The 27,303-nt window shown below is 35.0% G+C and overlaps 4 protein-coding genes across 8 annotated transcripts in view; all 4 read right to left on the bottom strand.

The window, feature by feature from the left end:
• Nucleotides 1-1,124: 1,124 nt before the first annotated feature.
• On the bottom strand, nucleotides 1,125-11,336 carry LOC149739317 (putative aminopeptidase PLBD2). 2 transcript variants are annotated; one of them, XM_089873964.1, is made up of 12 exons: nucleotides 10,411-11,336; nucleotides 9,794-9,921; nucleotides 9,138-9,253; nucleotides 8,388-8,488; nucleotides 7,764-7,981; nucleotides 5,544-5,635; nucleotides 5,105-5,262; nucleotides 4,544-4,636; nucleotides 3,528-3,599; nucleotides 3,020-3,172; nucleotides 2,401-2,583; nucleotides 1,125-2,006 (listed from the first exon to the last, which is right to left on the bottom strand). In XM_089873964.1, exons 1-12 carry the CDS (start codon nucleotides 10,638-10,640, stop codon nucleotides 1,862-1,864), a joined length of 1,689 nt encoding a protein of 562 aa, XP_089730090.1. In that variant the 5' UTR covers nucleotides 10,641-11,336; the 3' UTR covers nucleotides 1,125-1,861. The 2 variants fall into 2 exon arrangements, with proteins under 2 accessions (XP_089730090.1, XP_089730091.1); XM_089873965.1 differs by lacking the exon at nucleotides 3,020-3,172.
• Nucleotides 11,337-11,364: 28 nt separating this feature from the next.
• On the bottom strand, nucleotides 11,365-12,607 carry LOC149739316 (nicotinamide/nicotinic acid mononucleotide adenylyltransferase 3-like). Its single transcript, XM_089873979.1, has one exon. The coding sequence runs from the start codon at nucleotides 12,207-12,209 to the stop codon at nucleotides 11,382-11,384; it is 828 nt and encodes a 275-aa protein (XP_089730105.1). The 5' UTR covers nucleotides 12,210-12,607; the 3' UTR covers nucleotides 11,365-11,381.
• Nucleotides 12,608-12,837: 230 nt separating this feature from the next.
• Nucleotides 12,838-18,529, bottom strand: LOC149739315 (4-hydroxyphenylpyruvate dioxygenase a-like). The gene is made up of 11 exons (XM_089873971.1): nucleotides 18,380-18,529; nucleotides 18,042-18,068; nucleotides 17,845-17,907; nucleotides 17,390-17,484; nucleotides 16,949-17,084; nucleotides 16,270-16,466; nucleotides 15,707-15,784; nucleotides 15,058-15,292; nucleotides 14,668-14,790; nucleotides 14,271-14,387; nucleotides 12,838-13,512 (listed from the first exon to the last, which is right to left on the bottom strand). Exons 1-11 carry the CDS (start codon nucleotides 18,380-18,382, stop codon nucleotides 13,429-13,431), a joined length of 1,158 nt encoding a protein of 385 aa, XP_089730097.1. The 5' UTR covers nucleotides 18,383-18,529; the 3' UTR covers nucleotides 12,838-13,428.
• A 1,349-nt stretch (nucleotides 18,530-19,878) lies between these two features.
• Nucleotides 19,879-27,303, bottom strand: part of LOC149739314 (sodium channel protein type 9 subunit alpha-like) — a 53,891-nt gene continuing 46,466 nt past the window's right edge. For 3 of the 4 annotated variants that reach the window (XM_089873944.1, XM_089873946.1, XM_089873947.1), the window contains 11 exons: nucleotides 27,059-27,180; nucleotides 26,561-26,705; nucleotides 25,945-26,052; nucleotides 23,894-24,021; nucleotides 23,212-23,406; nucleotides 22,924-23,041; nucleotides 22,525-22,670; nucleotides 22,051-22,242; nucleotides 21,227-21,399; nucleotides 20,748-20,855; nucleotides 19,879-20,255 (listed from right to left, as the gene is read on the bottom strand). In XM_089873944.1, the coding sequence (XP_089730070.1) occupies nucleotides 20,216-20,255; nucleotides 20,748-20,855; nucleotides 21,227-21,399; nucleotides 22,051-22,242; nucleotides 22,525-22,670; nucleotides 22,924-23,041; nucleotides 23,212-23,406; nucleotides 23,894-24,021; nucleotides 25,945-26,052; nucleotides 26,561-26,705; nucleotides 27,059-27,180 (1,475 nt within the window). In that variant the 3' untranslated portion in view covers nucleotides 19,879-20,215. The remainder of the gene's footprint in view (nucleotides 20,256-20,747; nucleotides 20,856-21,226; nucleotides 21,400-22,050; nucleotides 22,243-22,524; nucleotides 22,671-22,923; nucleotides 23,042-23,211; nucleotides 23,407-23,893; nucleotides 24,022-25,944; nucleotides 26,053-26,560; nucleotides 26,706-27,058; nucleotides 27,181-27,303) is intronic. The other variant, XM_089873945.1, reaches the window with a different exon arrangement.

Below are 27,303 nucleotides of genomic sequence, written 5' to 3'. Positions count from 1 at the left end.
AAAATTACTGTGACAACTAAAAAAATTACAGTAACATCCCAAAAAATTAAAGTGACAACTAAAATAATTACTGTGACAACTAAAATAATTACAGTTACAATTAAAAAAATTACAGTGATAACTAAAAAAATACAGTGACAACTAAAAAAATTACGGTGTTAACCAGAAAAATTACAATGACAGCTAAAAAAATACAGTGGCAACTAAAAAAATCACGGTGTCAACTAAAAAAATACAGTGAAGACTAAAAAAATTATGGTGTCAACAAGAAAAATTACAATGACAACTAAAAAAATACAGTGACAACTAAAAAAATTACTTCTGACAACTAAAAAAATACAGTGACAACTAAAAAATTTACGGTGTCAACCAGGAAAATTAAAATGACAACTAAAAAAACACAGTGACAACTAAAAAAATTACAGTGTTAGCCAAATATTTTACAGTGACAACTAAAAAAATTACAGTGACAACTAAAAAAATATTGTGACAATTAAAAAAATACAGTGACAACTAAAAAAATACAGTGACAACTAAAAAAAATACAGTGACGTCCCAAAAAAATACAGTGACAACTGAAAAAAATTATGGGAGAATTAAAAAATACAGTGACAACTAAAAAAATACAGTGACAACTAAAAAAAATACAGTGACATCCCAAAAAATTACTGTGATAATTAAAAAAAATACAGTGACATCCCAAAAAAATACAGTGACAACTAAAAAATTACAGTGACAACTAAAAAAAATATTGTGACAATTAAAAAATACAGTGACAACTAAAAAAATACAGTGACAACTAAAAAAAATACAGTGACATCCCAAAAAAATACAGTGACAACTAAAAAATTACAGTGACAACTAAAAAAAATATTGTGACAATTAAAAAAATACAGTGACAACTAAAAAAATACAGTGACAACTAAAAAAAATACAGTGATACTTTAAAAATTTACAAAAAAATTAGGAATTGACCTGCCTGGGAAAAATTATGCGAAACAGAATGTCTTGAACACAATGCCAGATCCAAAACAAAAAAGTTCTCAAATTTTCCCACGAACTTTCTGAATTTTCGCATAAGGTTTGTCAGAAGAAATGGTTCCACAGATAAAATAAAACCCGCATTTTTATATGAATATATTTATTGAAAACCAAACGATAAATTGCACTTGAATATAAATCAACTTATTCCCATACACTGCAAGAAACAATCATAAAATTGTTTAAAAGAAAACACTCCATAAATGGATCTACGGAAACGTAACAGACGAAAATCAAGTGTAACCAATTGTCGTATTAATTCACATTTCCGTTGCCCAGATCCTTACTACATACACAAAAATCGTTCAACTATATAAGCCCCATTGAAGGGTTAGATTCGCGGAATTTACAAGTTATTCCATAAATACTGCATTAAAATCCAACCATACAGAATAAAGTGTAAAACATTTTAAAGATTGTTACAGTGGTGTTTTTATATTAGCACAAATATATGTTATGCCAACTAAACAGTTCAATTATCCACCAAACTAAGAACTCTCCTTTATAAATCACCCAAAGTACAAAAAACATTCGATAAAATAATGTGTATATGCACTGTTTCCTACACCTGGTGTCTACTTACAGTTACCACGTTTGTAACTTTGTGGGTTAGTTTTCTAATTTAATATTTCCAAAAAATTAACAACAAAAACTTTTTTTTCCAAAAAAAGAATAAAATCATAAAAACTTCACAATTGATAAAAACTTCACAAGCACGAATATTGTAAATATGAGGCGACATGACGGTAAATAAAATCAACATAAAATGACATAATATTAAACCATTATACAGGTTATAATATAACACCAACACATAAGTTTAATCCCATTTAAAATGCACGGGTTTGAAATCGAATACATCAGGCATTCCTTTGTGGGGTGTGTTAACATACGAAGATTTACTCCATTGAAATACTGGTTGTGTGTCGTGAGTGGGACCGCATTCAGCTATCATCTCATACGTTCTGTAAAGTGGATAAACCAATGTAACTTATGTTTATTACCATGTTTGTAACTTATTTATTCTCCCAGGGCAATGACATTCGTTGTAACACAGGTGTTCTGTTTTAAATACCTCAAGCTCGCTTATAAGTTAATGATAATTTCTCCAATCCTTTTGTCAATGGGTTGTCGAAATTATCAGCCACACACAAAAAAAATCATCTAAAAAGTTACATACGTGGCAACTTGCTGGCACGAGGTGTATGATACAGAACACTCATGTTATACTGACTGTCGTTACCCGCCATGCCAGGATAAATAAGTTACATACGCGGTAACTTGTAAGCGAGAACGAGGTGTATAAAACAGAACACCCGTTCCTTAAAGCAAAACACTTTTTTATCAACAAAACCTCACTTTCTCATTTCCGACGTTGTAACTTTAACATCGGTGGCCCCATGGTTGCGGTGTCCCAGCGCTGGTATGGGGTACGACCCGTCGGCGGGCATGAGGTCGTTACGAGCAGATATTGCATTCTCAGCGCTGTAAGGAGGAGTGCAGTTGCAGGCAGAGAGCGGGTCGTGCTGGTAATCATTGTACCTGGGGTGGGTGGGTTGAGGTAACCATATATATAGTAGGATGGGAAAAACGCGACACCTTCAGCAGATAATATCTAAATATCCTGATCAGGTTTTAAACAAGAGAGATGTATAGTAGGGTGGGGGAAGATGGGACACCTTTTCATTCTATTTTCTCGTCCTATTTAGTAGTAAACAAAGAACATTCAAAGAATTATGAAACCGTATCCTCACGACTCCCATAGACCGTTGTTAATTGTTTAAAACACAATTAGGATATTTGGATATTATGTGCTAAAGGTGTCCCGTCTTACCCCACCCTACTATATATAAATACCAAGTGTCTTAAACTTGTAATAAATTGAAATGTAGAAGCATTTAGTTCTGAATAGCTCAGAACACAAGAAGTATTTGTTGAAATATATTTCACTTAAAATTTTCTCCAATTCTAACTTCACCTCATCAGTTTAACCATGGTGTTCATGTCCGTAACCTTGGAGTGATCTCGCGCAAATATGAGGGCACGAGGTGTCTTGTCGTGCGAGAACCAGTTGCCGTATTTAGCCACCAATGCTGGCAAGCCACTCGCATTGAAAATTTCTTGAAAGTATCTGGGATTGTTTGATTAATACAGCAGGGTGGGGAGAGATAGGACACTTTCAACACATAATATACAAATATCCTGATCGTGTTTTAAACAGTTAACAACGATTTATGGGAGTCGTGAGGATACGGTTTTATAAATCTTTAAATTTTCTTTGTTTACTACCAAATAGGATGAGAAAATAGAATAAAAAGGTGTCCCATCTTCCCCCAGTAAAATATTTTGTTACAGGTTATTTTATTACAGATTTTCATTATTTTACAATTGTATTGACGTTTAAAATATTCTAATTACACTTATACAAATATTGTACATTACAGTTACTAAAATATAAAATTCAAACATATAAGTTTCAAACTCACGGTGAATTGTAACTTGCCCAGTAGGAATTCTCCACCAGAATATGCGTCACGTCTTTATGGACGCACATGCCTCTGGTAATGAAAACAACATCCGATTATACAAACATTGACTTAAAGTATCGTCACTGATGGGTCTAAAATGTCAGCCATACAGAAAAAAAACAATCCCCCACAAAAACACCCACAAACACATGTGGTACCTTGTGAATAAACACAAGGTAACAGGCACGAGGTGTACGAAACAGAACCGTGTTATAACGACTGTTGTTGCCCGGCCATGCGAGGATAAATAAGTTACATATGTGGTAACTCGTAAGCTGGCACGAGGTGTATGTAACAGAACACCCGTGTTATAACTACTGTCGTTGCCCAGCCATGCGAGGATAAATAAGTTAAATACGTGGTAACTTGTAATCGGGCACGAGGTGTATGAAACAGAACACCCGGGTTATAACTACTGTCGTTGCCCAGCCATGCGAGGATAAATAAGTTAAATACGTGGTAACTCTTATCGGGCACGAGGTGTATGAAACAGAACACCTGTGTTATAACTACTGTCGTTGCCCCGCCATACAAGGATAAATAAGCTACATACCTGGTAACTTGTAATCGGGCACGAGGTGTATGAAACAGAACACCCGTGTTATAACTACTGTCGTTGCCCAGCCATGCGAGGATAAATAAGTTAAATACGTGGTAACTCTTATCGGGCACGAGGTGTATGAAACAGAACACCCGTGTTATAACTACTGTCGTTGCCCCGCCATACAAGGATAAATAAGTTACATACGTGGTAACTTGTAATCGGGCACGAGGTGTATGAAACAGAACACACATGGTATAATGACTGTTGTTATTCCCCCAAGCATGATTCATTTATAATGACAGCACACAGCAGTGTATATAGATAGTAGCCTCAATCAACCAAACTATAACATTTGGACATAAAATACATTTCATAAACATTACAATAATATATCCCTTATATTCAAACCTAATCACCCAAACAAACTCACGGTAGTTGTTCGAGCACGTGCAACAAACCGTCCTTAGGTTTTTCACCAGGTGTGAACTTGTTGTAATCAACTATCATCCATTGGTTGTTGTAACTTGAAATGTAATGGTGTGTTTTAATTTAAAGCATGTAGTTTAAAACTAACAGATTGTAGCTTAAATTTCTAAGGTTCATTATTTATAGCTGAAATACAAATGTCTGGAATAGGACAGGCACAAAGCAAAGCACACAGTTATGTCAATTATCACAACATGGAAAAATATGGATAAGCCAAATGGAAAAGCTGGTCCAACTTTTAACCGATTACAAATTACAAGCTTAGATTATTTGTTTTTGAGTTGCCTGCCCTTGGCCCTTGGCCCACAAGGATGTTGAACGTGTTTGGTGCTTGTATCTTATAAACCGGTAATATTTTTAAGTGTTTGTTTTTTTGCCAACTCTGGCCTAAATCGCAAGTCCCTGAATCGCTTCAGCATATTACCTCAGCCATATGAAACGAAACTATACAGACCATAAACATCTTACCCATACAATAGAAACAATATAACCTATTATAACTTACGTCCCGCTGTTGAATCTCTTAAACGTTGCCGCCCACTCCTCCCCGTGTCGAGCAAGTTGGTTGGCCACGAGGTTCCGCATCCATTCAAGAACCGATTGTGGAGTTACATTGTTCCATAATAATGGGTTGTTGTTCCCGATTGTTGTTTCGATTGTTGTCTACAATGTACATTGTGAGGGGGTTGGTAATGGAAATGATAGTGTTAAGAAGGAATTACTCTACCAGAGGTCACGGGTTCAGGGCTCGACGCTGCCACTGTGGTCAGCTATACATAAAACAATCACCCACAAAGTTACATACATGGTAACTTGTAAGCGGGCACGAGGTGTATGAAACAGGACACTCATGTTGTAACGAGGAAGATGGGCCTTTTTCACCAGCAACCACTTTGTACAGACATGTGTTAGGAACCACTGGTATAAACACTTTTTAAACTCACCAATCCAGACGACAGAATATAGAAATCATCCCCCGAGAAAATGGATCCTGGGTTTGATGAGAATGAGCTTGTGTGACCTGGTATCAACTCACCTGTAACAATGGGCATTGTGATGTCATAGGCGTTGTTCTTATTTACCAAAGTTCATGAACTTTATCCTCCCATGGCCGGAAAACGACAGTCGTTATAACACGGGTGTTCTGTTTCATACACCTCATGCCAGCTTACAAGTTACCACGTATGTAACTTATTTATCCTCGCGCGGCTGGGCAATGACAGTAGTTATAACACGGGTGTTCTGTTTCATACACCTCGTGCCCGCTTACAAGTTACCACGTATGCAACTTCATGGGTTATTTTTAAGTTAGCCTACTGGGTTAATCCCAAGAACATTGGGGTTTTGTCTTCAATAATAGTTCAATTTATAATTGAGTTTCATGCTAAATTTTAAACAGATCGTAACAGTTAAATAAACACAAACTGCATATTTCGTGACAGAACACCATTGTTATAAAAACTGTTGTTGCCAAACATAGATAAATAGCCATTCAAAAGGTTTTAGTGTTAAAAAATGCCGTAACGGTTAAACAAATCCAACCAACACCTTATAACCTGGCATAAAATAATGAAGTATGAAGGTGTGGGTGTTCGGGTACCATATATTTAAATGGAAATGCCCGTTGTATGTTATCTTATGACAGAACAACGGTGTTATAAAAACTGATGTTGCTCCGCTAAGCGAGAATAATAAAGTCATTCAAAACTAATGATATGGAATTGGGGTTAAAAAAACGCCCATAAAACTTTAATTAACAGAGCAGCGTATTGTCCCATGCAAAAACAATCACCCACAAAGTTACTGTTAAGTAAACATAAACTACATATGAGACTTTATATAACTTTGTATGAAATAATAAAGAACATGGTTTAGTTAGGGTGTAGGTGTTTGGAACTCATAAAACTTTAATAAACAGAGCAGCATATGTCACCTTTTAACCTTGTATAGAATAATACAACTCATGTGAGATATTCAAACAACAATATATTGCTATGTTTAACATCAAACAGGAAGGTACAATAGGCTGTTAAAATAAGATGTCAAACTATTCTGGCATAAATCCTAGGACCCATGGCATGCCTCACTGTAGGACCTCACCCATAAAGAATAGAATGTGCATATACAATGTTGGGGTAATAGGCCAACTCTGGTCTAAATCCCAGGTCTCATGGCATGCCTCACTGTAGGACCTCACCCATATAGAATAGAATGTTCATATACAATGTTGGGGTAATGGGTCAACTCTGGTTTAAATCCCAGGTTCCATGGCGTGCCTCACTGTAGGACCCCACCCATATAAAATAGAATGTGCATATACAATGTTGAGGTAATGAGTCAACTTTGGTTTAAATCCCAGGTTCCATGGCGTGCCTCACTGTAGGACCTCACCCATATAAAATAGAATGTGCATATACAATGTTGAGGTAATGAACCAACTCTGGTCTAAATCCCAGGTCCCATGACATGCCTCACTGTAGGACCTCACCCATATAGAATAGAATGTGCATATACAATGTTGGGGTAATGGGCCAACTCTGGTCTAAATCCCAGGTCCAATGGCCTGCTACGCTGTATGACCTCACCCATATAGAACAGAAGGTTTTCAAATAATAATATCGACCATAGAGTTTATGACAGTTGTATAAATAGGAATGAGGAAGCATAAGCTTGTTTTGGAGGAACAAAATGTCAATTTTAATACTTCCTTATTTTCCCTTTATTGGATTAATTTATATTCTATATGGGCGAGGTCCTACAGTGTGGCACGCCATAGGAACTGGGATTTGGAGTTGATTAATGTGGTGAATGCAATATAATTTGGCTCTGCTTTTTTGTATAGACACCTAACAGCGCGGTAAAATCTGGGGTGACATTGTTAAAATACAGTTACACTCATAGTTGTCAAAAATAGGGAACTTCATTGATTAATGTGTTGAATGCAATATACTTTGGCTCTGCTTGTTTGTATAGACACCTAACAGCAGGGAAAAATCTGTTTTAGACTTAAGACTAGGGTGCTAAAACAATATGTAATGTAACCCTTGTTGAGGTGACATATGAATACAGCTATGATCGTAATCATTCATAAACAATGAAATAAATAAATCTTACTATAAACAATAATAGAATATAAATTATTATAAACAAAAAGACAAATATACCGTTGTCATCTTTATAAGAAAGTTGATATTTCTTGATGATCCTCAGCATTGAGTTATACCCACTCCATGTATCATGGGCTGCGTAAAGGTCTTTATATCCCGGGAGTAATTTAATGAGAGCTGAGCATGAACCGGATCCAATCACATGATGATGGTTCACGTGATCTTCACTGAGGACGGTTTGTAAAGACTCGAGGTCACCATTTATGTTGATGAGTCTGAAATATTTCAGGATAAAAAGTAAACATCATAAAATTTAGCTTAAATTTTTACAGAAATGTATAACTGCTGATAAAAAAGCTGTTTTTACAGAAATAGATACTAAAACTATATAAAGCTTTGGTAATAGCTGTTTTACATGTTTAGGAGTGATAAGTAATTTATGATGCTACTGACAGCTCTTTTAGTCTTCTGATACCATTATCAGGCATAACATAATACTGAAATAGCTCTCCCGAACGAACTATTTGACAATTTTTCTATCTTTTTTTACTACAGCAAAAGAAGTGGTTATTACTAGAAGAGCTATTTCTAATGCTATGAAAAAAATACGATTACTTTCTATACTGCCACACTAATACTTTAAGTATAGAAAAGTAATTAAGTAATTACTAACATACATACATGAGACCCATAGGTTTTAGGTGCAGAGTTGAATTAAAGTTCATTGCTTCACCATAATAAGCATCTTCTAACCCTTGTAGTTGTAGTAAGTTCAATTCAACCTAAAATGGGGGGGAGTGGTGCATTAGGTTTAATTAAACTAGATCAGTGGTTCCTAACTTTCTTTGTATGCATTACCCTTTTAGCAAACAAAGATGCTTATCAGATTTACCCCCAATATGTAATATGGCGCTCATTTATTAAAAAGCGAAAACAACTAATTACATCAGTAATATTTAATGCGACAGATGCGCTAGCTTTTTGGCAACGAGTTGTTCAATGTCTGGTAAAGAACTTCAATTGGCACAATTTTTTGTCCCGTCAACTGATGTGGATTTCGATTGATAGCTCATTTACCCTCTAAATATGAGGAATTTACCCCAAGGGGTTTAAATTTACTCAAGTTTAGGAAACACTAAACTGCAGACTGTTATATGTCTAAATTCACTTCAATTTAGACTAGATTAAAGATTCTTGGATTTAGGTTTCACTTGGGGTCTGACTTAACAAAATAACTTAAGCAACTCAACTGTGAGCTTAGTATTAGTAAACAACCACTTTTTCCACAATTAATGTTTAATCATGGAAATCATAACAACGAGAAAATAAATTTCCAATTTCTATACCAAACATACAATAAACATTAGCAAACATAACATAATATTATGATTATGACCACTTCTCCCTACAACTAACACCACAACTACGAACCTGTTTCCAATACGGCGAATCTGGATTGTTTTTAATCATAGAAATCATAAATTCCATGTTCGATTCCAGAAACTTCTTCAAATTTAAACAAAACGTTGACATCGGGTTGCACATGTCTGTTGTAAAAATATTAATAATTTTATAAACCAGAGCTTAAATAGCTTTTATTAAACCAGAGAGTAAATAGTTTCTGGTTCCAATTTATACTGGTTAATGAAATGCGGAAAATCCCAATGCCAACTGCCTGCCCTGCCACCCTAGATTTGGTGCTTACACACACAATCAGAGGATCAGCCAGAAAGAAAATTAGGGGGAGTTCCAAAAACGTTTTTTTTTATTCTTTTTAAATTTTTTTTAACTTGTTGTTCCCAATGTTTACTGATTAATTCAGTGCAAAAAACACGGTTGGCCTGCCCTGCCACCCTAGATTTGATGCATACATACACAATCAGAGGATCAGCCAGACAGAAAATTAGGGAGGAGTTCAAAAAAATGTTTTATTTTGTTTTTGTTTATATATATATATATTTTTATTTTTTTAATTTATTGGTTGTAATGTTGACTGATTAATTCAGTGCAAAAAACACGGTTGGCCTGCCCACCCTGCCAGGCTTGATATCTATGAGCCATTATGTTTAAATGGAACAATATTTAACCTCCAATGGTGTTGAACCAGTTGTCCTCAATCATTGACTTTGTGGCAGTTCCTTCTAAATAACCAGCAGCATAAGCTTGCTTCTTGTTGCTATGTGTGGGGTTGGTGGTTATGGAGAGTTTGGTCCATCTGCGTTGAGGGGGGTGAAGGTTAATGAGGTTCTATTCTATATATTCTATATGGGTAAGGTCCTTGAGAACCTAGGATTTAGGCCAGATTTGGCCAAACACCCCAACCTTTTTTAGTTATGTGAAAGGGCCATTTGGGAGATACAAATATTGTGGTTCTATGTGAATAATTAATACGTAGGTTCAAAGGTATGAAGGGAAATTGGATATTTCAATCGAACACAGTGGTTAGAATGCTCGTCTCTAGACAAGAGGATATGGCAATCACCCACAAGGTTACATACATGGAACTCGTAAGCAGGCACGAAGTGTATGAACAGAACACCCTTGTTATATGGACTGTTGTTGCCCTGCCATGCGAAGATAAATAAGTTACATACGTGGTAACTCATAAGAGAGTAAAATTGTATGAAACAGAACACCCGTGTTATAACGACTGTCATTGCCTTGCCACACAAAAATCAATGAGTCACATTTATTTTTTACTTACCCATTCTCATTAATAGTTGACTTAAACGTTGCCACCGAAAGAACATTCTCCGGCAATTTATGATGAAGTTTCATCCCCTCATCTGACGCATACATTGACACAAGCTTGTATCCATCATCAACTAAGTGTATCTTATGTAAAATTGCAGGTTGGGGTTTAGACATCTCTTGTACCAAACTATAGCATGGCACAACAAGTAGGGCGAGATAAAATATAAAATTCATTTTCATTTTCTTGCCTATAATGTGAGCAAAGATATTAATATCAGTATATTTACTACAATGGAGCTATAGCAGTAGGTATGGTACAATTGAATAGCACTATAGCAGTATTAGAAATACTTTTAAATATTTTGAAATTCATTTTCCTGCATATTTTAAACAGGTATTAATATTACTATATGAGTAATATATTATCATAACACTACAACGGTAATACAAGTTTTTAAAGCTGTTATCAAACTGTTAAATTGATTTTCTGCAAATGTCAGTATTGTATGGATAGCTGAATATGCAGAAAGTACAATAACAGAATAATAGAAACTTTGTAATCGCTACTTATTGAACTTTCAGCTTGTATGAATATTTATACAATAATAAATAAAAGCACATAATATCGAATATATATAATGTTTAATAGGTAAAGAATATAAAACAAATGAACAAAAAATTTAAAGTGTTTTTATGATAGCAGTAACACACAATAGGATGTGCATTTTTTCGTAAAAGAATGTGAAAAGGTTAAGTTTGCTTGATTGTAATTATGTGCCCTTTGGCCATTTTATTCATCGTTTTTTGGCAGAAAGCAATCGGCCTCTGGTATAAATTGTAGGTCACCAGCGTGCCATGCTATAGAACCTCACTTACATATGGAATAGAATAAGTTTTAATAAAGAAATAAGGACGACTCAGCCCACTCTGGCCTAAATCCCCAGGTCATAAGACATAACCAAAAACAGCTTGAACATTTTATTATTCTTTATTGTTTCTAAAAGGAGCCAAAACATTAAACGAACTTTGTTCAGTTTTCTGATACAATCCATGTTCGTTGATATATTCAATTACCACATCAGGTGTTAAGTACTTGATGCTTCTTCCTTCTAAAACAGCTTTCCTTATCTTGGTTGAACTTAATTTATTTTCTATGCATTCTTCCACAATGTGGATCTTAGGGCTTAGTTCTTGCATGAGAGGTGAGCTCTTTATAAACTCACGTGGATCGTAACTTGCTCTTGTAATTACAACTAATCCAAAGTTGTTGACAATCTTACGAATGTCGCTCTCTTTCCACAAACCAGGGGTGACGAAAGACTGCATTAAATCCGCACCACATAATAGAAATAGCTTCAGTTCTTTACATTTAGGTTCATTCTGTTTATAATGGGTTAAAACTTTTTCCGTAGGCGTCCATTTGTTTAAATTAGATTCCCAGTCAAGCAAAGACACCCAGGAGTTTTCCTGTAAAGCTAACTTGATCATATTCTGCCGATGTTTTGCATTCACAAGTTCAGGTTTTCCATAAGAATCAGCAGTTGGGGAAATTCCGCCAAACTTGACTTTAAAATTTGTGTTTTTATGAAAATAATCTCGCGCTAAATCGAACATCTTCAAATGCATATTGGTTATAGGGTTTATGGCCCCACATAAAATAAACCCAACTTCTTGCTGACTCATTGTTTCGCTGTTTTGCTGTGTCATGCTGTTTTTTGCAAAAGTTACAGCACCAGGTAATTTTCGAAATATTACTTTGTTAGAACACAAGTTAAATAAGCCGCATATCTTTACGCTATTCAAATTCATAAACGCATTTGCAATTCCTAGTCTGCATTAAAAAAGGCAAACAAAATTAAAATTTTAACTCAACCTCTATGGCTCTATATAATTAAACAGTTTTAAAACAAATAAATGAATGTATGTAGCTTACTTTATCCTCGCGTAGCGGTGCAACGACAGTCGTTATAACGGGGTTGTTCTGTTTCATACACCTTGTGCCTGCTTACGAGTTAATACAAAAATGTTTACATTAATAAACCACAACTTTAAGATATACCCCCTTCTTTTTGTGCGTTCTATTTTCTCTGTAATGTTTTCTGGGTGTTTCCTGACAGACTGCGTTAAATAATACAAAGCAAGCAGTTTTATACCAGCATACCTTTTACTCTATCAACATTTTCCGTCTGTCGTTTCAACCAAAGTAAATAGGCTGATTCTATGTTCTTTGGTTTCAATAGATAAACAACATGGGACCATTAACGCCCGATAGTCTACACTGCGGTATTATAGCGCCCGTCGGGCTTATTATGTTCATTTGGAATTACACCTTTAGGAATTTTTGTAACTAACCATTTATTAGTACAGTACTGGCAAACCATTTCAAATTTCTGATGATTATTTTTCAGTTATCATTTTGTTTAACAAAACACACAAGTTTTGGGCACATCAAACTTTTATTGCGCATAAATTTAATACAAAATGTGTTTCAACAGTTGTGTATACTGAAGCATAGATTATTTGCTCACAATGCTATTTCATTAAATAATTTCCAAAACAGATAAATAATTAAAACCACTGAAAAACAGCTAAAAGCAAAGTTCACTCTAAAATTAAGAAGTTATTTCATTAAAAGTAGTGGAAAAACAGATATAATACAATCTCTTAAAATACATAGGTGAAGTTATATTTTAAAACGTCTTATTTTCATATCAATGTTACATAGATAGTAAAAGGTTATAGGTTAAAAGGGTTGTTAGTAATTGTTGAAAAACTTGATTAGGAAATATGGGACAACCTTCACAGTACTTTATATATATTAACCCCAGATAAAACAGACTTATTTAACTAAATAATATATCAATGATAATACACAGATGGGTTTCCATTTGGTGGATTTAACTTTAAACTATATAATATTTATTTTAAAATACTCCCATTTGATTGATTAAAAATTAATTAATATTTTTACATATTAGCAAACATTAATATTTGAGGTGGATTTATGTTAATTTATTTTATAAGATATCTATTCTGCAACGAGGTTTCCACGGGCTGCCTGGTCAATTTCAATCGCTTCAAACAAAGTCTTGAAGTTCCCAGCCCCAAAACCCTGAAAAGAAAAATTATTGTAACTTATTTTATCAACAACAGTCGTTCTAACACGGATGTTCCCGATCCTCTGGAAAATAAAAGAATGAAATAACAGAGCAACAACAGTTGTTATAGCACAAGTCTTGTGTTTCATCCACCCTGTGCCCGTCACAAGTTACCATTTATGTAACTTATTTATCCTCGCATAGCCGGGCAACAATAGTCATTAAAACACGGGTGTTCTGTTTCATACACATCGTGCTTGCTTACGAGCAAAAATGTATGTAAAAAAAAGTAGTAGATCAATGCAGTATACTAGTTCTGCTTGTTTATTTAGACACTTGGTAGCAGATTTTGCCCATTTTATTATACTTAATCAGTTGTCTAGTTTTTTAGCCTTACAAAAACAACACCCCTAAGTTATATAAACGTGGTTAGTGTAAGCTAGCACGAGGTGTATGAAACAGAACAACCGTTATAACGACTGTCATTTATCTGCCACGCGAAAAAAAAGTTACATTCATTCAATATGCACTCTACGTTCTGTTTTGTGTATGTACCTTGTAACCCTTGTAAAAAAGTAGACATCATAGTTCGAATAAGTCCTACAACGTGGCCCCATGTTGGACCTATGATTCAGGCCACAGTTGGCTTAGGCACCGCTTAACATTAGACCTAATGCCTATTGACACCCTGCACCTACTTATATGATAATTAGATTACAAATTATAAAATAGAAGATTGAGCTCGGTCCCCAGGCTAAGAAAGAAAACTCACATGATGATTACGACGTTGAATAACTTCCAGGAAGAAAGTTGGGCGGTCCTGCATTGGTTTCGTGAAGATTTGGAGCAGATAACCGTTGTCATCAAAATCAACTAAAATCTTGTGTTTCTGAACATAAATTTTCAACATTTAGAAAGAGGGGGTTGTTCAAACTGTCTGCCTTACATTTAAAAAGGACATTATCAAAAAGTTACATATGTGTTGCCTTGTTGGTAGCTGTAAGCGGGCACGACGTGTATGAAACAGAACACTCGTGTTATAAGAACTGTTGTTGCCCCGTCATGCGAAGATAAATAATACATGATAATAAAAATAAGGTTTTCCATATTTACCAGCAAGATATATATGTAAATAGTTTCATAATCCTAGAATAAAGTATATACCACACCTGCAAAACATCCATGTCTTCCTTAACTTTAGTTTTGGATTGGGAAAGTTTTTCCTTCAATTTAACATAGTATGTATCGGGGATTGTAAGGAACTCCATGCCGCGTGATCGCAAAGCCTCAATCTGGTTTAATGGGAATAAATGAAATAGTGGTTATTAAAAAATAAGCATAAAACAAAAGTAAAAGTTACAAGCGCCAAACATGGGGTGGCAAGGTGGGCAGGGCATTCATTAATAACTTTACCATTCTGTTCTATATGGGTCGGGTCCTACAGCGCCATTGAAGAAGTTACGCCACTTCCTCAAAGGTAGTAGACATAATATAACTTTATAACATTGTAGCAGGTTGTAGTAAAAATGTTTAAAATATATAATTTAAGTTAAACTTACTGCTGCTATAATATCATTGGTATGCATTGCGATATGCTGAACCCCGGGCCCATCATTATATTCACAATACTCCTGGATCTGGCTCTTCCTCTTGCCGGGTGCCGGTTCATTAAGAGGCATCTTTATCGTTTCCTGGAAGTTAGTAACAACAGTGGATCGTAGAGCGCTGTACTCAGTGTGCATCAGGTCGTCGTCAATCGACCAGAATCGATGAAAGAGAAGATTGTTCTCGTACCTGTGGTGGTTGTGTCAGTTTTATGCAACTTATGCTCGCTGTCGAGTTATAACATGGGTGTCTTCTTATACACCAGACACACATGGTGTATTTAACACCTCATGCTCGCTGTCGAGTTATAACATGGGTGACTTTCTATACACCAGACACACATGGTGTATTTAACACCTCATGCTCACTGTCAAGTTATAACATGGGTGTCTTCTTATACACCAGACACACATGGTGTATTCACACACCTAATGCTCGCATTCAAGTTGTTACACTGCTGCTCTGTTTCATACACCCGCTTTATGTTTGTAATACTACATGGTAATTTGGCAGAAGGTGTCTGAAACAGAACACCCGTCATAATGCTATAACGACCGCCATTTCCCAGGCGCACGAGGATAATGCAGGTTAAACTAAACTCACCATTCTGCAGCAGGTATCATTTTTAGGTCGGGTTGGTTTCCAACCACATGATCGATGTGGTGGATGGCAGGAACTGATCTGTCAACAAGTTAGTTGGTTTGGTGTTAAACTTGTGTTCAAAATAAACTATCACCCACAAAATTACAGATGTTGTAACTTGCCATTGCCATTTTTTAATACAGAAAAGGTCACAAATTTATTTACGATTTATTATAAAACTCCCCCAAACTATCACCCACAAAGTTCCATATATGATAACTCGTAAGCTGGCATAGGGTGTTTGAAACAGAACACACGTGTTATAACGAGTGTTGTTGCCCCGCTATGCGAGGATATGGGTGAGAATGAGATCCTACAGCAAAGCACGCCATGGGACCTGGGATTTAGACAAGAGTTGGCTCTTTACCCCAACATTGTATATGCACATTCTGTTCTATATAGGTGAGCTCCTACAGTGAGGTAAGCTTTGGAACCCGAGATTTAGGCCAGAGTTGGCTCATTACCCCAACATTGTATATGTACATTCTATTCTATGTGGGTGAGGTTAACCCACCAATACTTACAATGTTTTATATATAGCCGGCACGAACAGTGGAGGTTTATACCCTGGTAAGAACAATCCTTTGTAACCACTTCTTTCCACCAGTGTGTGCGTTGTATCACCATATGTTTTAACAATCGCAAAATTTACCGAACCATTTTCATCGCTCTCGGTCCAAACATCTTTCACCACCGCAACCTCGCTACGCTTTTTGGTCGCCTGAACATAGAAATAATATAAATTTAATAGAAATATCGTAAACATATTGGTATTACACTATTCATGCATGCGAAAAGGGGGTGGTTGGGTAGGCAGGCCAACCCTGGAAATTTCTGCATTGCATTAATCACTGAATACTAAATATATTGGATTTATCTATTCCTGGCGTTTTAACTATCCCTGCCTCCTCTACATTTTAAAATGTTTGGCACCAATGTTATAGAAATCAATTTTAATTTTTTTTTTACATATAGTAGGGTGGGGAAAGATGGGACACCGTTTCATTCTATTTTCTCGTCCTATTTGGTAGTAAACAAAGAACATTCAATTAAGAATAGAAAACCGTATCCTCACGACTCTCATAGACCGTTGTTAATTGTTTAAAACACGATCAAGATATTTGGATATCATGTGCTGAAGGTGTCCCATTTCACCCCAGAGTACCATATTTCTCACTTTAATTTTTTTCTTAGTAGTTTTACCTCCACAAGAGCTTTACAATCCTCCACAGTGAACGCGACATCCTTCACTGCATCCCCGTGCTTGGTGATGTGATCTCCAAATAAAGTGTTGCCCGGGTTTAAAGCAGATTGGAACACAAATATGATGTCATTTTGTCTGGAAATAGAACAGAGTTGGAATAATAAATAAATCAATGTAACTTATCTACTTTTAAAAGGCAACAGCAGACATTATAACCATGTGTTTTGTTTCATATACCTTGTGCCTGCTTAGGAGTTATGTATGTTACTTTGTGGGTAATTATTTACAACATAATACAAATGACAACATAAACAAAACCTGTACACATACGCCCATAATGGTATCAACGTTAAGCCTTGAACCCAATACCTCTGGGTTACAAGCAGGCACGTTAACCACTTTGCCACGGCATCGGGTCTTTAAATAACATCCAAACCCACCTTACAACATGGGAGACAACGTTTCTTTCTCCTGTTTCGAGACCACGGTAGGCAAAAGGTTCAAACCCCATATGAGTAGAATAAAAACTCGCTGCCTGTGTATTTGTATAGAACGTATTACTTTTAACTAAAGTTTATTTTAAGAATAATTACAGTACGTCTATAATAAATAATATAATTATGTGAAAAAGCCACCAGAAATGGCAGGCCTGTATAAAAATAATTTCAGTAAGCCAATAAATGTAAATTATGTAATCCACATCCGCCTAAAAAAGAACCATTGTTTGAAAAGAACGTTGGATTAAACCTATAGAAAGGTAAAAAAGTGGCGACAATGCAAATGTTTCTAAAAAACACATATATACGTATATATATATGTTTATACTAAATTTGTTTCTGTTTTGTACTTTACATTAATTTAAACAAAATACTAGATTACCTTTGTAAATACAAACCTGTTTTGCGTTTCCGACCCAAAATGTCACATGATCAAAACATTTAAATTCCCCTTTTTCGTGCTGAAATATAAAATATAATCGATAATGCTGTTTGCATATTTCATTTTGAGTGCAACTGCATTTTAACAAGTTTACCTTACTGAAAATTTCTAACGTTATATGTATGTTATAAATTATGATAACTTGACAATTACCTTTTCTCCTTTCTTTTGATGATAAGTCTGCAAAAACATCAAAATTATATGAAAATATGAACCGGTTAATTTGTTGTATTCCAAAATATATATTTATATATAAACAAGCCATACGTTTTATCTTTAAAAAAGACTGAAAACAATTGTTAAAATATGCAAAAAAAAATGCGGGGGGGGGGGGCCACAAAGGCAAAACTTATAAAAAAATATTTACTTTATAAAAACGTAAATAATATATAAAATATACTTTATACACCAATAGTAACAACTGCAACACAAAATAAAGTTAGTTTAATTTTAAAATGTGATTACGATATCAAAAATCAAAATGTGCCTACCATGATTATTGATTGCAAAAGTAAAACTAAACAAACAAAATAAATGAATATAAAATCTGAAAAAACAAGTTGGTTTGATATTACTTTACTACTTTGTACTTTAAAAACTACAAGGTATTTTATGGTACAGCCTATTGTACCAGCAGAACGAGTATTTTATTGTATAGGCCTAATTTTATAATATCAACCCCTAACTACTAAACCAAAACTGTAACAGAAATTTTATGTTTCTTTTAAAAACAATAAAGATAAAATATTGGTTATTAAACCCACAATACAGCATGAACTTAATTGACATGTATTTAATAAACGAACTGAATTCTACACTTATACCAATCGTTTAAAACGACCTTGGTATGCCCTATCTACATGTAACGTTGATGGTTATTATACATGTTGTATTTGAACACTGAACAACTGCTAAGTAAACATACTAACACAACATATTAATTCTCTTCTAGTCGTTGTTTTAATTAACATGATTTTCGTTTATGTGTTTAAAACATTTAAAACCCTTTCTTTCTGTCAGTGGCTGAAAATATTATAACAAACAAAAAAACAATTTTAGCGTTTGCTTGAATTTGTAGAGTATAACTTGTTTACTTGCTCTTGATAAATGTATTTGATAATGTTTACGGCTATAACGCTTTGTCACGATCAAAGTTACGTCAGAAGACGTGGTATAAACGATGCTTTATCATTTGAAACAACATTAAACGATTCTCAACCAACAACAATCAGTTGCTGTCGTTTAACTTTATAATCTTTACACGAAAATCACATCTATATCAAACTGTTATATGCTTATCGCTATGTATTGTACCTACGAATAACCTATACCCATACACACTGTACGAACGGCTATACTTTTCTGTGGGCTTCTTCACAAAAGATTCCTTTCCGGAGTATCGTCTTACAAGTCTGTACAATATGTACTGAGTATATATGACAATCAAACAATACATGTGCTGACGTTATATATTTAAACAGGGGTTACATGGGAAAGATTAGAGGCTTCGATCAAGCAGTCACGTTCGCATGGTGTGTTATATAAGCTACCTGATTGGCTAGAATATATAACGCCTATTTTTCCGCCAATCAAAATCGTGGGTGGGCTAAATGGTTTGCTTAATTTGTCGTTAACCCCTTCGTAAGCATTTTAAAACTCATTATTAATAAATTAATTTAACGTTAAGTAGACAGAGTAACACATTCTGTGGTTTAATTAAGATTCCCGTTCAAATATTGGTACAGGGAAAACGGGTTCAATCTAAGGGCGTTTATATTGTCCTGGTCTGTACGGCGCGTTCTTGAGGCGTTTGATAAAACGCCAGTCGTTATTACACGAGTGTTTTCTTTTATACACCTTGCGTCTTACCTTTTACCACATATGTAACTTTGTAGGTGATAATTTTTGGTAATTTTTATAACCACTGTCGTTTTCCGGCCATGCAAGGATAAAGTATAAAACATACGTTGCCACTTAAACACAAAGACACTTTTGCACAGCTGCGCAGTAACAGCATGTGGTTTGTATTAATATGCTCCAAGTACAGTGAGAAGGTAAGCATGTGTAACTGCAGTGAATTACGCTGAAACAAACACTGAAATAAACATTTGAACTGACGAAGAAAAACAACTTTGTTAAAAAATGAAATATATGATCGCACAATACATTCGAAATAAATTCGATATAAATTAAAGGAAAAAACAAAAGTTTTTGTAGAAAGTCACCCCTTTTTCTACCCTGGTCTAAATCTTCTCATAAATTCGCGTTTGCGACGAGATAATTTAAATTTTCAAGTCATCAAATCAAAATGACGAAGTTGGAACTTTTCATCCTGGGGGTTCAATTGATATTTCTGCTGGTGGAGCACTGAACACAAAGTTACTCATTAATAATGGTTCAAGTTGAATTGAATGCATTGTTGGATATAATGATCCGATTCTGGCCTATTGTAGTAAAAAATAATGCATTATAGTAGTGACTGACTAAAAATAGCTGGCAACACTAGGTCCAGCAGAATAAGAATGAACTATGCCTGAGGAGGTTGAAGCCAGAGGAAACTCTGGTGGAGGACCGTAGTGATTCTGACGTGCAAATCGATCGTCAAATTTGGGTTACACATAGGTTAACTCAAGGTTAACTCAAAAACAGGCATTTCAACATTATTCATAGCATGTGATATCGAATGTGTTCTATAACTTCAATCTCTTTGTTTAAAAGGAAGCCCACATTTATAAATAAACTATTTATTTAAAACATGATATTTACCTGGAGCCTTAATTAACAAAAATTTAGTTTTCAGCTTGAGTTAAAAACCCTAGTAAAAGTTATTCACCCATGAAATAAAACATAATAGCTTACCCTGTATGACCATTAGGATTGGTGGCCTCTGGTTCACTACTCGATTCCGAACTATTTGCATCCGTCATGTCACCTTCTTCTGAATATTCAAGTTCCTCTATTCGTAACCTGTAATGTGGGGCTGGTATTAAAAGCAAAATCATGTTAGTTGAACTATTATTGATACTGGTGCTTTTACATGGTCCAAGAACTGACAAAGTGCATTTCTTTCTTTACATTTTTTTAAAAACTTTACAGAAGTAAATTTGATATAAAATTAAGAATAGTTGCTATTTCTAAAGATCTTGGAAGATCAATTTAACGAAAACCACAAAGAGAAGGGAGTTAGCTCTAAAAGGACTGTCTTTAAAGCAAGCAGAGATTGCATTATACTCAAACATAAAAATTATTTGCAATCACACCTGTATTCTCGTTAAAACGTAAAGAATGTTTTATACCTTGTATTATACATTATGGTCCCCTATATATATATTATTTACCTGTATTCGCGATACGCTCTCTGAATAATGATAACAGCTCTTAGTTGAACTGTAAACTCCTCTGAATCTATTGTCTCCTGGTCCTCTAACGACTCCTTGGCCGGGCATTTCAGTTTAAACGACTGGAGCATTGAGTCCTTAAGGTTGTTCAACTCTGGTGAATCTCCCAGCACCTATATGTGTAGGATGAGATGAAAATGTGTAACAATTGTAGTTATCATTGTTGGATCTGTGTGTGATTGCTTGTACCTAACAGTCCTGTCGAAAACAACCAACACATACCACAACGATTACCAAACACAAAACCATATTTCGCACATGCAACATTTTAATCGCAAACCCCCAATTTATCTTTATTGTTTGTTAATCACAAGATTTTTATAAGAAAAATAATGTGTGAAATGTGTAACAACTGTAGTTATTATTGTTGAGACTGTGTGTGATTGCTTGCGCCTAATCAACTAAACTACAGTGTCCGGCATTATTGGCATCCAATCACATGGTGTTTTAGCCACATGTCGGGTGGCCGGTACCGATAGATCTATTGGCATTCTCTTGACTTCATTGTAGTGGCCAGATGCCCTTGATATGCTGTATGGCCAGACACAATTTGAATAACCCACGTTTAAATAATACCCAATTCCCCAGAAGTTAGTGTGGAAAATTCTCACCATTTTATTAAATGTGATTTTCTTTACCGCGAGATACAAAATAAATATTATTTTTATCATTTTCTCTGATTTTCGGTACTTTTTTAAGCATAAGTATGGGAATAGGGTAATAAACCCAACTGCTAGAAAATCACATTACCGAAATTTTCTCACCTTTTTAATAAGTGTGATGATCACTTCAAGACAATGTATCCTCCCATCCAGAGTAACTTTCATATGAGCTTGTGATATGAACGCTGTGTTAGGAAGCGCAACGCGTAGTGGGAAGTCTAGTTGGTGGAGTAATAACTTGAGTTGCTCGTATGTGACAAACTGTGTAAGCCTGTCATCAAACCTCTGCCACACCTGTGAGAAACAAAGTGTCATAAAGGTCCTATGAATAAATAAATGAATGTAACTTATTTATCCCCGCATGGCAGGGCAACAACAGTCGTTTTAACATGTGTGTTCTTTCATACACCTCGTGCTCGCTTACAAGTTACTATGTATGTAACTTATTTATCCTCGCATGGCAGGGCAACAACAGTAGTTATAAGACATATGTCCAGAAGAGTGCTGCACATAACATACACACTGCCACAAAAATAAAACCTAAACAAAATATTTAGAAGTGAAAATTATCCAAACCTCGAAGAATTGCTCAAAATCATCGGCCGTCAATGGTTCAGCGCTCTCCCGTGTTGCGACCTCAAAGTTTTCCAAGATAATCGCGATGTACATGTTCACTACTATCAGGAAAGTGATCATCACGTATGTCACAAAGTATATCACACCTGGAACACAGCGTAACAGTTATAAAGGTGGCCTGCGATATAACTCTAACGACTCTCTTTTGTTGCGAATTTCTTACTTTTGTTGATTTAGCTAATTGGATCTCCACAATTTATTAAAACAAAAAAAAAACAATGGGATAATGGGCGAGCTGTGCCCTCAACTCCAGTAGTTATGACGTGCTGTAGGACATTACCCATATAGAATAAAACACACTCCTAAAAACTTCCTTTTAAATATGTTAAGCCAACTTACCCACTGTAGCATTTCCACAGTTGCTTGGTGAGCCATCGGCAGGGGACTCATCACAGTAAGGTTCCCTATCCCTTAACACAGGGTCTATGAAAGTATCCCAACCCTCAGATGTTGATATCTGCATGTAGGTAATTATCAACATGAATATTATATTCAGGTACCATTGTACTAGACCAGAGTATTCTACATTTGGTGGTAAATTTAAACTGGTTTATGCATTAAGAAAATTTAAGAGAAAAAATGAAAGCAAACAAGTTGGTATTAAAATGACAAAACTGAACAAATCACCTGGAAAAGAACCAAGAAAGCGTTTGGAAAAGTCTCAAAGTTGAGAAGGTCGTCCACGCCTGCTACTTTCTGTATGTAAGGGAACTGAGACATCCCGATGATTGCGTAAATAAACATGAGAAGGAATAAGAGACTTCCAATGTTAAAGAGGGCAGGAAGTGACATCATCAACGCAAAGAGAAGAGTTCGTATACCCTGGTGGAAAGTTAAGTTTAGCTGACGTTACTTGTTCGGGGTCTTGGCATAGTGGTTGGCGCGTCTGCCTGTAACCCAGAGGTAATGGGTTCAGGGCTTGACGCTGCTACCATTGTGGGCGTATGTGTCTTTGGGCAAAAGACTTAACAGCAATTGCTCCAACCCAGTGGTCACTAATGGGTTGTCTAAATTGTTAGTAACACTTTAAAAGAGAGTTTGAATGGCTTAGTAGGAAATAATTGATTTGGATTTAATCTATCAGTGACAAAAATCACACATATAGAGATAAACTATAGGATTTAAATATACGAAGCAAAATGGACAAAGTATAAATATTGCCACCACATGGATAAATAAGTTTTACACATTCATTTATAATTTAAAATAATAATGTAGAATAAAGAAGATAAAAGCAGCAGCTTTTGCCCACAGATATATATTATGAGATTTATACAAGCAGCAAAATGGGACAAAGTAAGACACGGACCTTTGCTTCTCTAATGAGTCGTAAGATCCGTGTGACTCTGAAGAGACGAATAATCCGGAATATTGTCGGTTGTACGAAGTATTGCGTCATCACGTCGTGTAATCCGCTTGCTGTGGAGACGCAGTTCACTAGATGAGGTTTGGTTTGAACAGGTGTGAAGATAGTGAGGTGTAGTGACGTGTGTTGTGTGAGAAGCAACCCATTAAACACCATTGTTAGAAAAACAAACCAGTGGTTCTCAAACTGTGTAAGTACGGGTAATCACACACATTTTTCTTTTAACTTTTTTTATTTTTTTTAGAAGATTTTTACAACTTTTATGTGAGCATATAATTTTGAAAATTTGTTTTTACATATATCTACGCCTTAATTTGTTTTATAACTAATATATATTGACAAACCTATGGGGTTTATGGCTAGTGTTAAAAGTTGTTTTTAGGCAGACTTTTCTTTCAATTATATCTTATTATTTTGTTTAATCTTAATTTTTTAATCTAATTTTTTATTTTGAAACTTTTATTTTAGAAATTTATAAAAAACAGTTATTATCAAAGTTGTGTTTAACTACCCAACAGTTTGAGAACCACTGCTTTAAATGATTTAGTTTCACCAGAGCTGGACAAGCAGTGGCTTATGTTAAAACTGGCTTCTAGGAAAAGTTTCTTTTTTGGTTTTGAAAGACTTTACCGTCACCAACTCTATTAAGATATTTTCGGAACTCTATTTTTTTACCATTGACTTTTGTTCTTATTAAACAGAAGTTAAAAAAAAGTAGGCTAGATATGCTTTTTTTATTTTCAATTTAGTTATGACTGGGTGATTGAAAGTCATTTATACAGTAAAGCTAAACATATAAGCCAAATATTTTCCACCCGTATTTTATAATCCACAAGCCTCTAATATGCAGTGATATCCATATTAATCTGAACCAGTAAAACTACCAAAGACACTCGTGCCATTATTAATTAAATAAAGGTAAATGCATTCAAGCATATTATTTTAAACCAATGTAAAGTGAAACTGTAAAGATCATTTAAAAGCTATGCTTGTTATGTAGTAGGATTGGGGTAAGATGGTTCATGTTTTCATTTTCTTTTATCATCCCATTTGGAGGTAAACAAAAAATATTTATACAATTTTAAAACTGAGACCTTATGACTCTAAAAGAGCGTTGTTAATTGTTTAAAACAAGATTCGGAAATAATTTATGTTATAAGTATTATGAAATATGGGATATTATGTGCTAACGGTATCCCATCTTACCCCACAGTACCATATAACCATTCCCGCTAGGATGGAAAAAAACTAAACTTATAAATGTTTTCATGCAACCATATGTGTGGTAGGTTACACAAGAAGGTATTGAAACATGCATTGAAAGTGAAAGGATTAGAAAAAAAACATGCACTAACCAAAACCTTAAAATTCACTTAATAAATCTGTGGCAGCAAATACCATTGACACTTTCATGGCAATTGCCACAATCTTCCAAGTTAAATCAGTGGCTCTCAAACTAATAATCACAACATTCTGCTTTGTAGTTTTAATTTTTCAAAGGCATCATACACTATGTTTTTAAATAGATTTAGTAATACCTTTTAAAATGGTATTTAAACTAATGGTATTGGTATTTATAATAAAAATGGTATACAAACAAATTTAGTAATATCTTTTGTTAATAAATTCTTATAGCGCTGAATTTCTAAATGCGTCGCGTTAAAAATAGTTTGAGAACCACTGGTTTATAAGGTTTGGAAAAATAACATGACATTTAAGCGTCTCAAACTTGATTTATAATGAGTTTAAAGGCATGCAAAGTGAATATGCATGCAGTGTTTATGTGTGTGTTGGTGAATAAGTGGTGTCATATATGAGTTTGAGTGTTTGAGTGGTGTGATTATGCTTGTGTGAAATGAATATATGTTATGTGTAAACTGTACATAAGGTATTTGATTATAAATAGATACCTAAGCACACACAACACTCTTAAAGCTTATATCTCAAAGCATTTACACAACATGTTCGCACAAGGCTCTTAATTACCAACTCACCGATAAGCGAAACTACGACAACCAGAATGTCAAACACATTCCATGGAACCGTAAAGTAATAGAGACGCAGACCAATCAGTTTCAGAATTGCTTCTAACAAGAAAACACCTGAAAAAAAAATATTTTGCAAAAAATAGTTTTTGTTTTTAAATTTTGATTTTTTTAAAATTGTCAGCCATACAGCAAAACAATCACTCACAAAGTTACATACGTGGTAACAAGAAAACACCTGCAGAAGAAATACATTCGTTCTTTTTTTGGATTGCTCCAATTGTTAGCCAAACAAACTAATCTACACAGTTACCGAGGTGGTATGACACTTATTATTAATTGCTTCAACCTAAGGATTTAAAGCCAAACATAAAACAACTACCTACAAAGTTCAATATGTGGTAACTCTTAGCGGGCACGAGGTGTATAAAACAGAACACCCGTGTTATAACAACTGTCGTTGCCCGTCATGCGAGGTTAAATAAGTTATACACACGGTAATTTGCAAATAAGCATAAGGTGTATGAAACAGAACACCCATGTTATAACGACTATTATCACTACACATGAATAAGTTACATTTACTCATGTATTAAACTAAAGCAAAACTACTAATAGCTCTTACATATAAATCCAAGGTTAAAGTTTTGCAAGAGCTTGTACATTTCAGGTGACATGTCATGGTGCTCGATCGCCATGACAACCAGGTTTAACATGATCAACCCCATCACTGCAATCTCAAACTTGCGATCGGTCACTATGTCGTAAATCTAAAAAAATAAAAATTAATGGAAAGAAAAAAAATAAAGTTCCTGTAGTGGTATCTCTGGCTGACTTTTAAATTTGTAAAAAAAGGGTAAATTGTTTAAGGATGTCTCGTGAAACACCGCAATGTGGCGCAGTAGTTGGTGTGCTTGCCTCTTAACCAGAAACTACTTGGCTCCAAAGCAAGATGCTGCTACCATTGTGGGCGTATGTGTCTTAGGGCAAGACACTTAACGGCAATTGCTCCAAACCAGTGGTTACTAATGGGTTGCCAACATTGTCAGGCAAAACAATTATACAGAAAGTGTTCACTAAGGGGTTATGTAACAGCGATACAGAATTTATGAAATTATGAAACCTTGTTGGCAAAGCGACTGTTTGGTCTTGGTATTGGTTTCTTGGGAGTTTTTGAGGCCATTCTCTTCATTGCGTTGTAATATCTCCGCTGTTCGTCAGTTAAGAATACGCCATCTTCTCCACCTGTGTATGGGATGTGTAAATAACTGAGCCCTCAAAACAATTAGCCACAAAGTACATACAGCGAAGAAAAATCCCAGCATTTAAATATATTGTCAATGACACTGCAATATTAACATTATTTCT

The sequence above is a fragment of the Ciona robusta genome, chromosome 3 (assembly GCF_009617815.1).
Source record: "Ciona robusta chromosome 3, ASM961781v2".
NCBI lineage: Eukaryota > Metazoa > Chordata > Ascidiacea > Phlebobranchia > Cionidae > Ciona > Ciona robusta.
This window is presented reverse-complemented; position numbering and strand designations above follow the sequence as displayed.

What these genes read in the sequence shown, in the direction of transcription:
- LOC149739317 (XM_089873964.1), bottom strand. Translation starts at nt 10,640, where the DNA reads ATGAAAATGAATTTTATATTTTATCTCGCCCTACTTGTTGTGCCATGC. An exon ending in CTAAAACCTATGGGTCTCAT is followed by an intron (nt 7,982 to 8,387) that starts GTATGTATGTTA and finishes GAAATATTTCAG; the next exon opens with ACTCATCAACATAAATGGTG. An exon ending in CACGTGCTCGAACAACTACC is followed by an intron (nt 3,600 to 4,543) that starts GTGAGTTTGTTT and finishes TTTCATTACCAG; the next exon opens with AGGCATGTGCGTCCATAAAG.
- LOC149739316 (XM_089873979.1), bottom strand. Translation starts at nt 12,209, where the DNA reads ATGAATTTGAATAGCGTAAAGATATGCGGCTTATTTAACTTGTGTTCT.
- LOC149739315 (XM_089873971.1), bottom strand. An exon ending in ATCAAAAGAAAGGAGAAAAG is followed by an intron (nt 17,908 to 18,041) that starts GTAATTGTCAAG and finishes TTTATATTTCAG; the next exon opens with CACGAAAAAGGGGAATTTAA. An exon ending in ATGATACCTGCTGCAGAATG is followed by an intron (nt 15,293 to 15,706) that starts GTGAGTTTAGTT and finishes CAACCACCACAG; the next exon opens with GTACGAGAACAATCTTCTCT.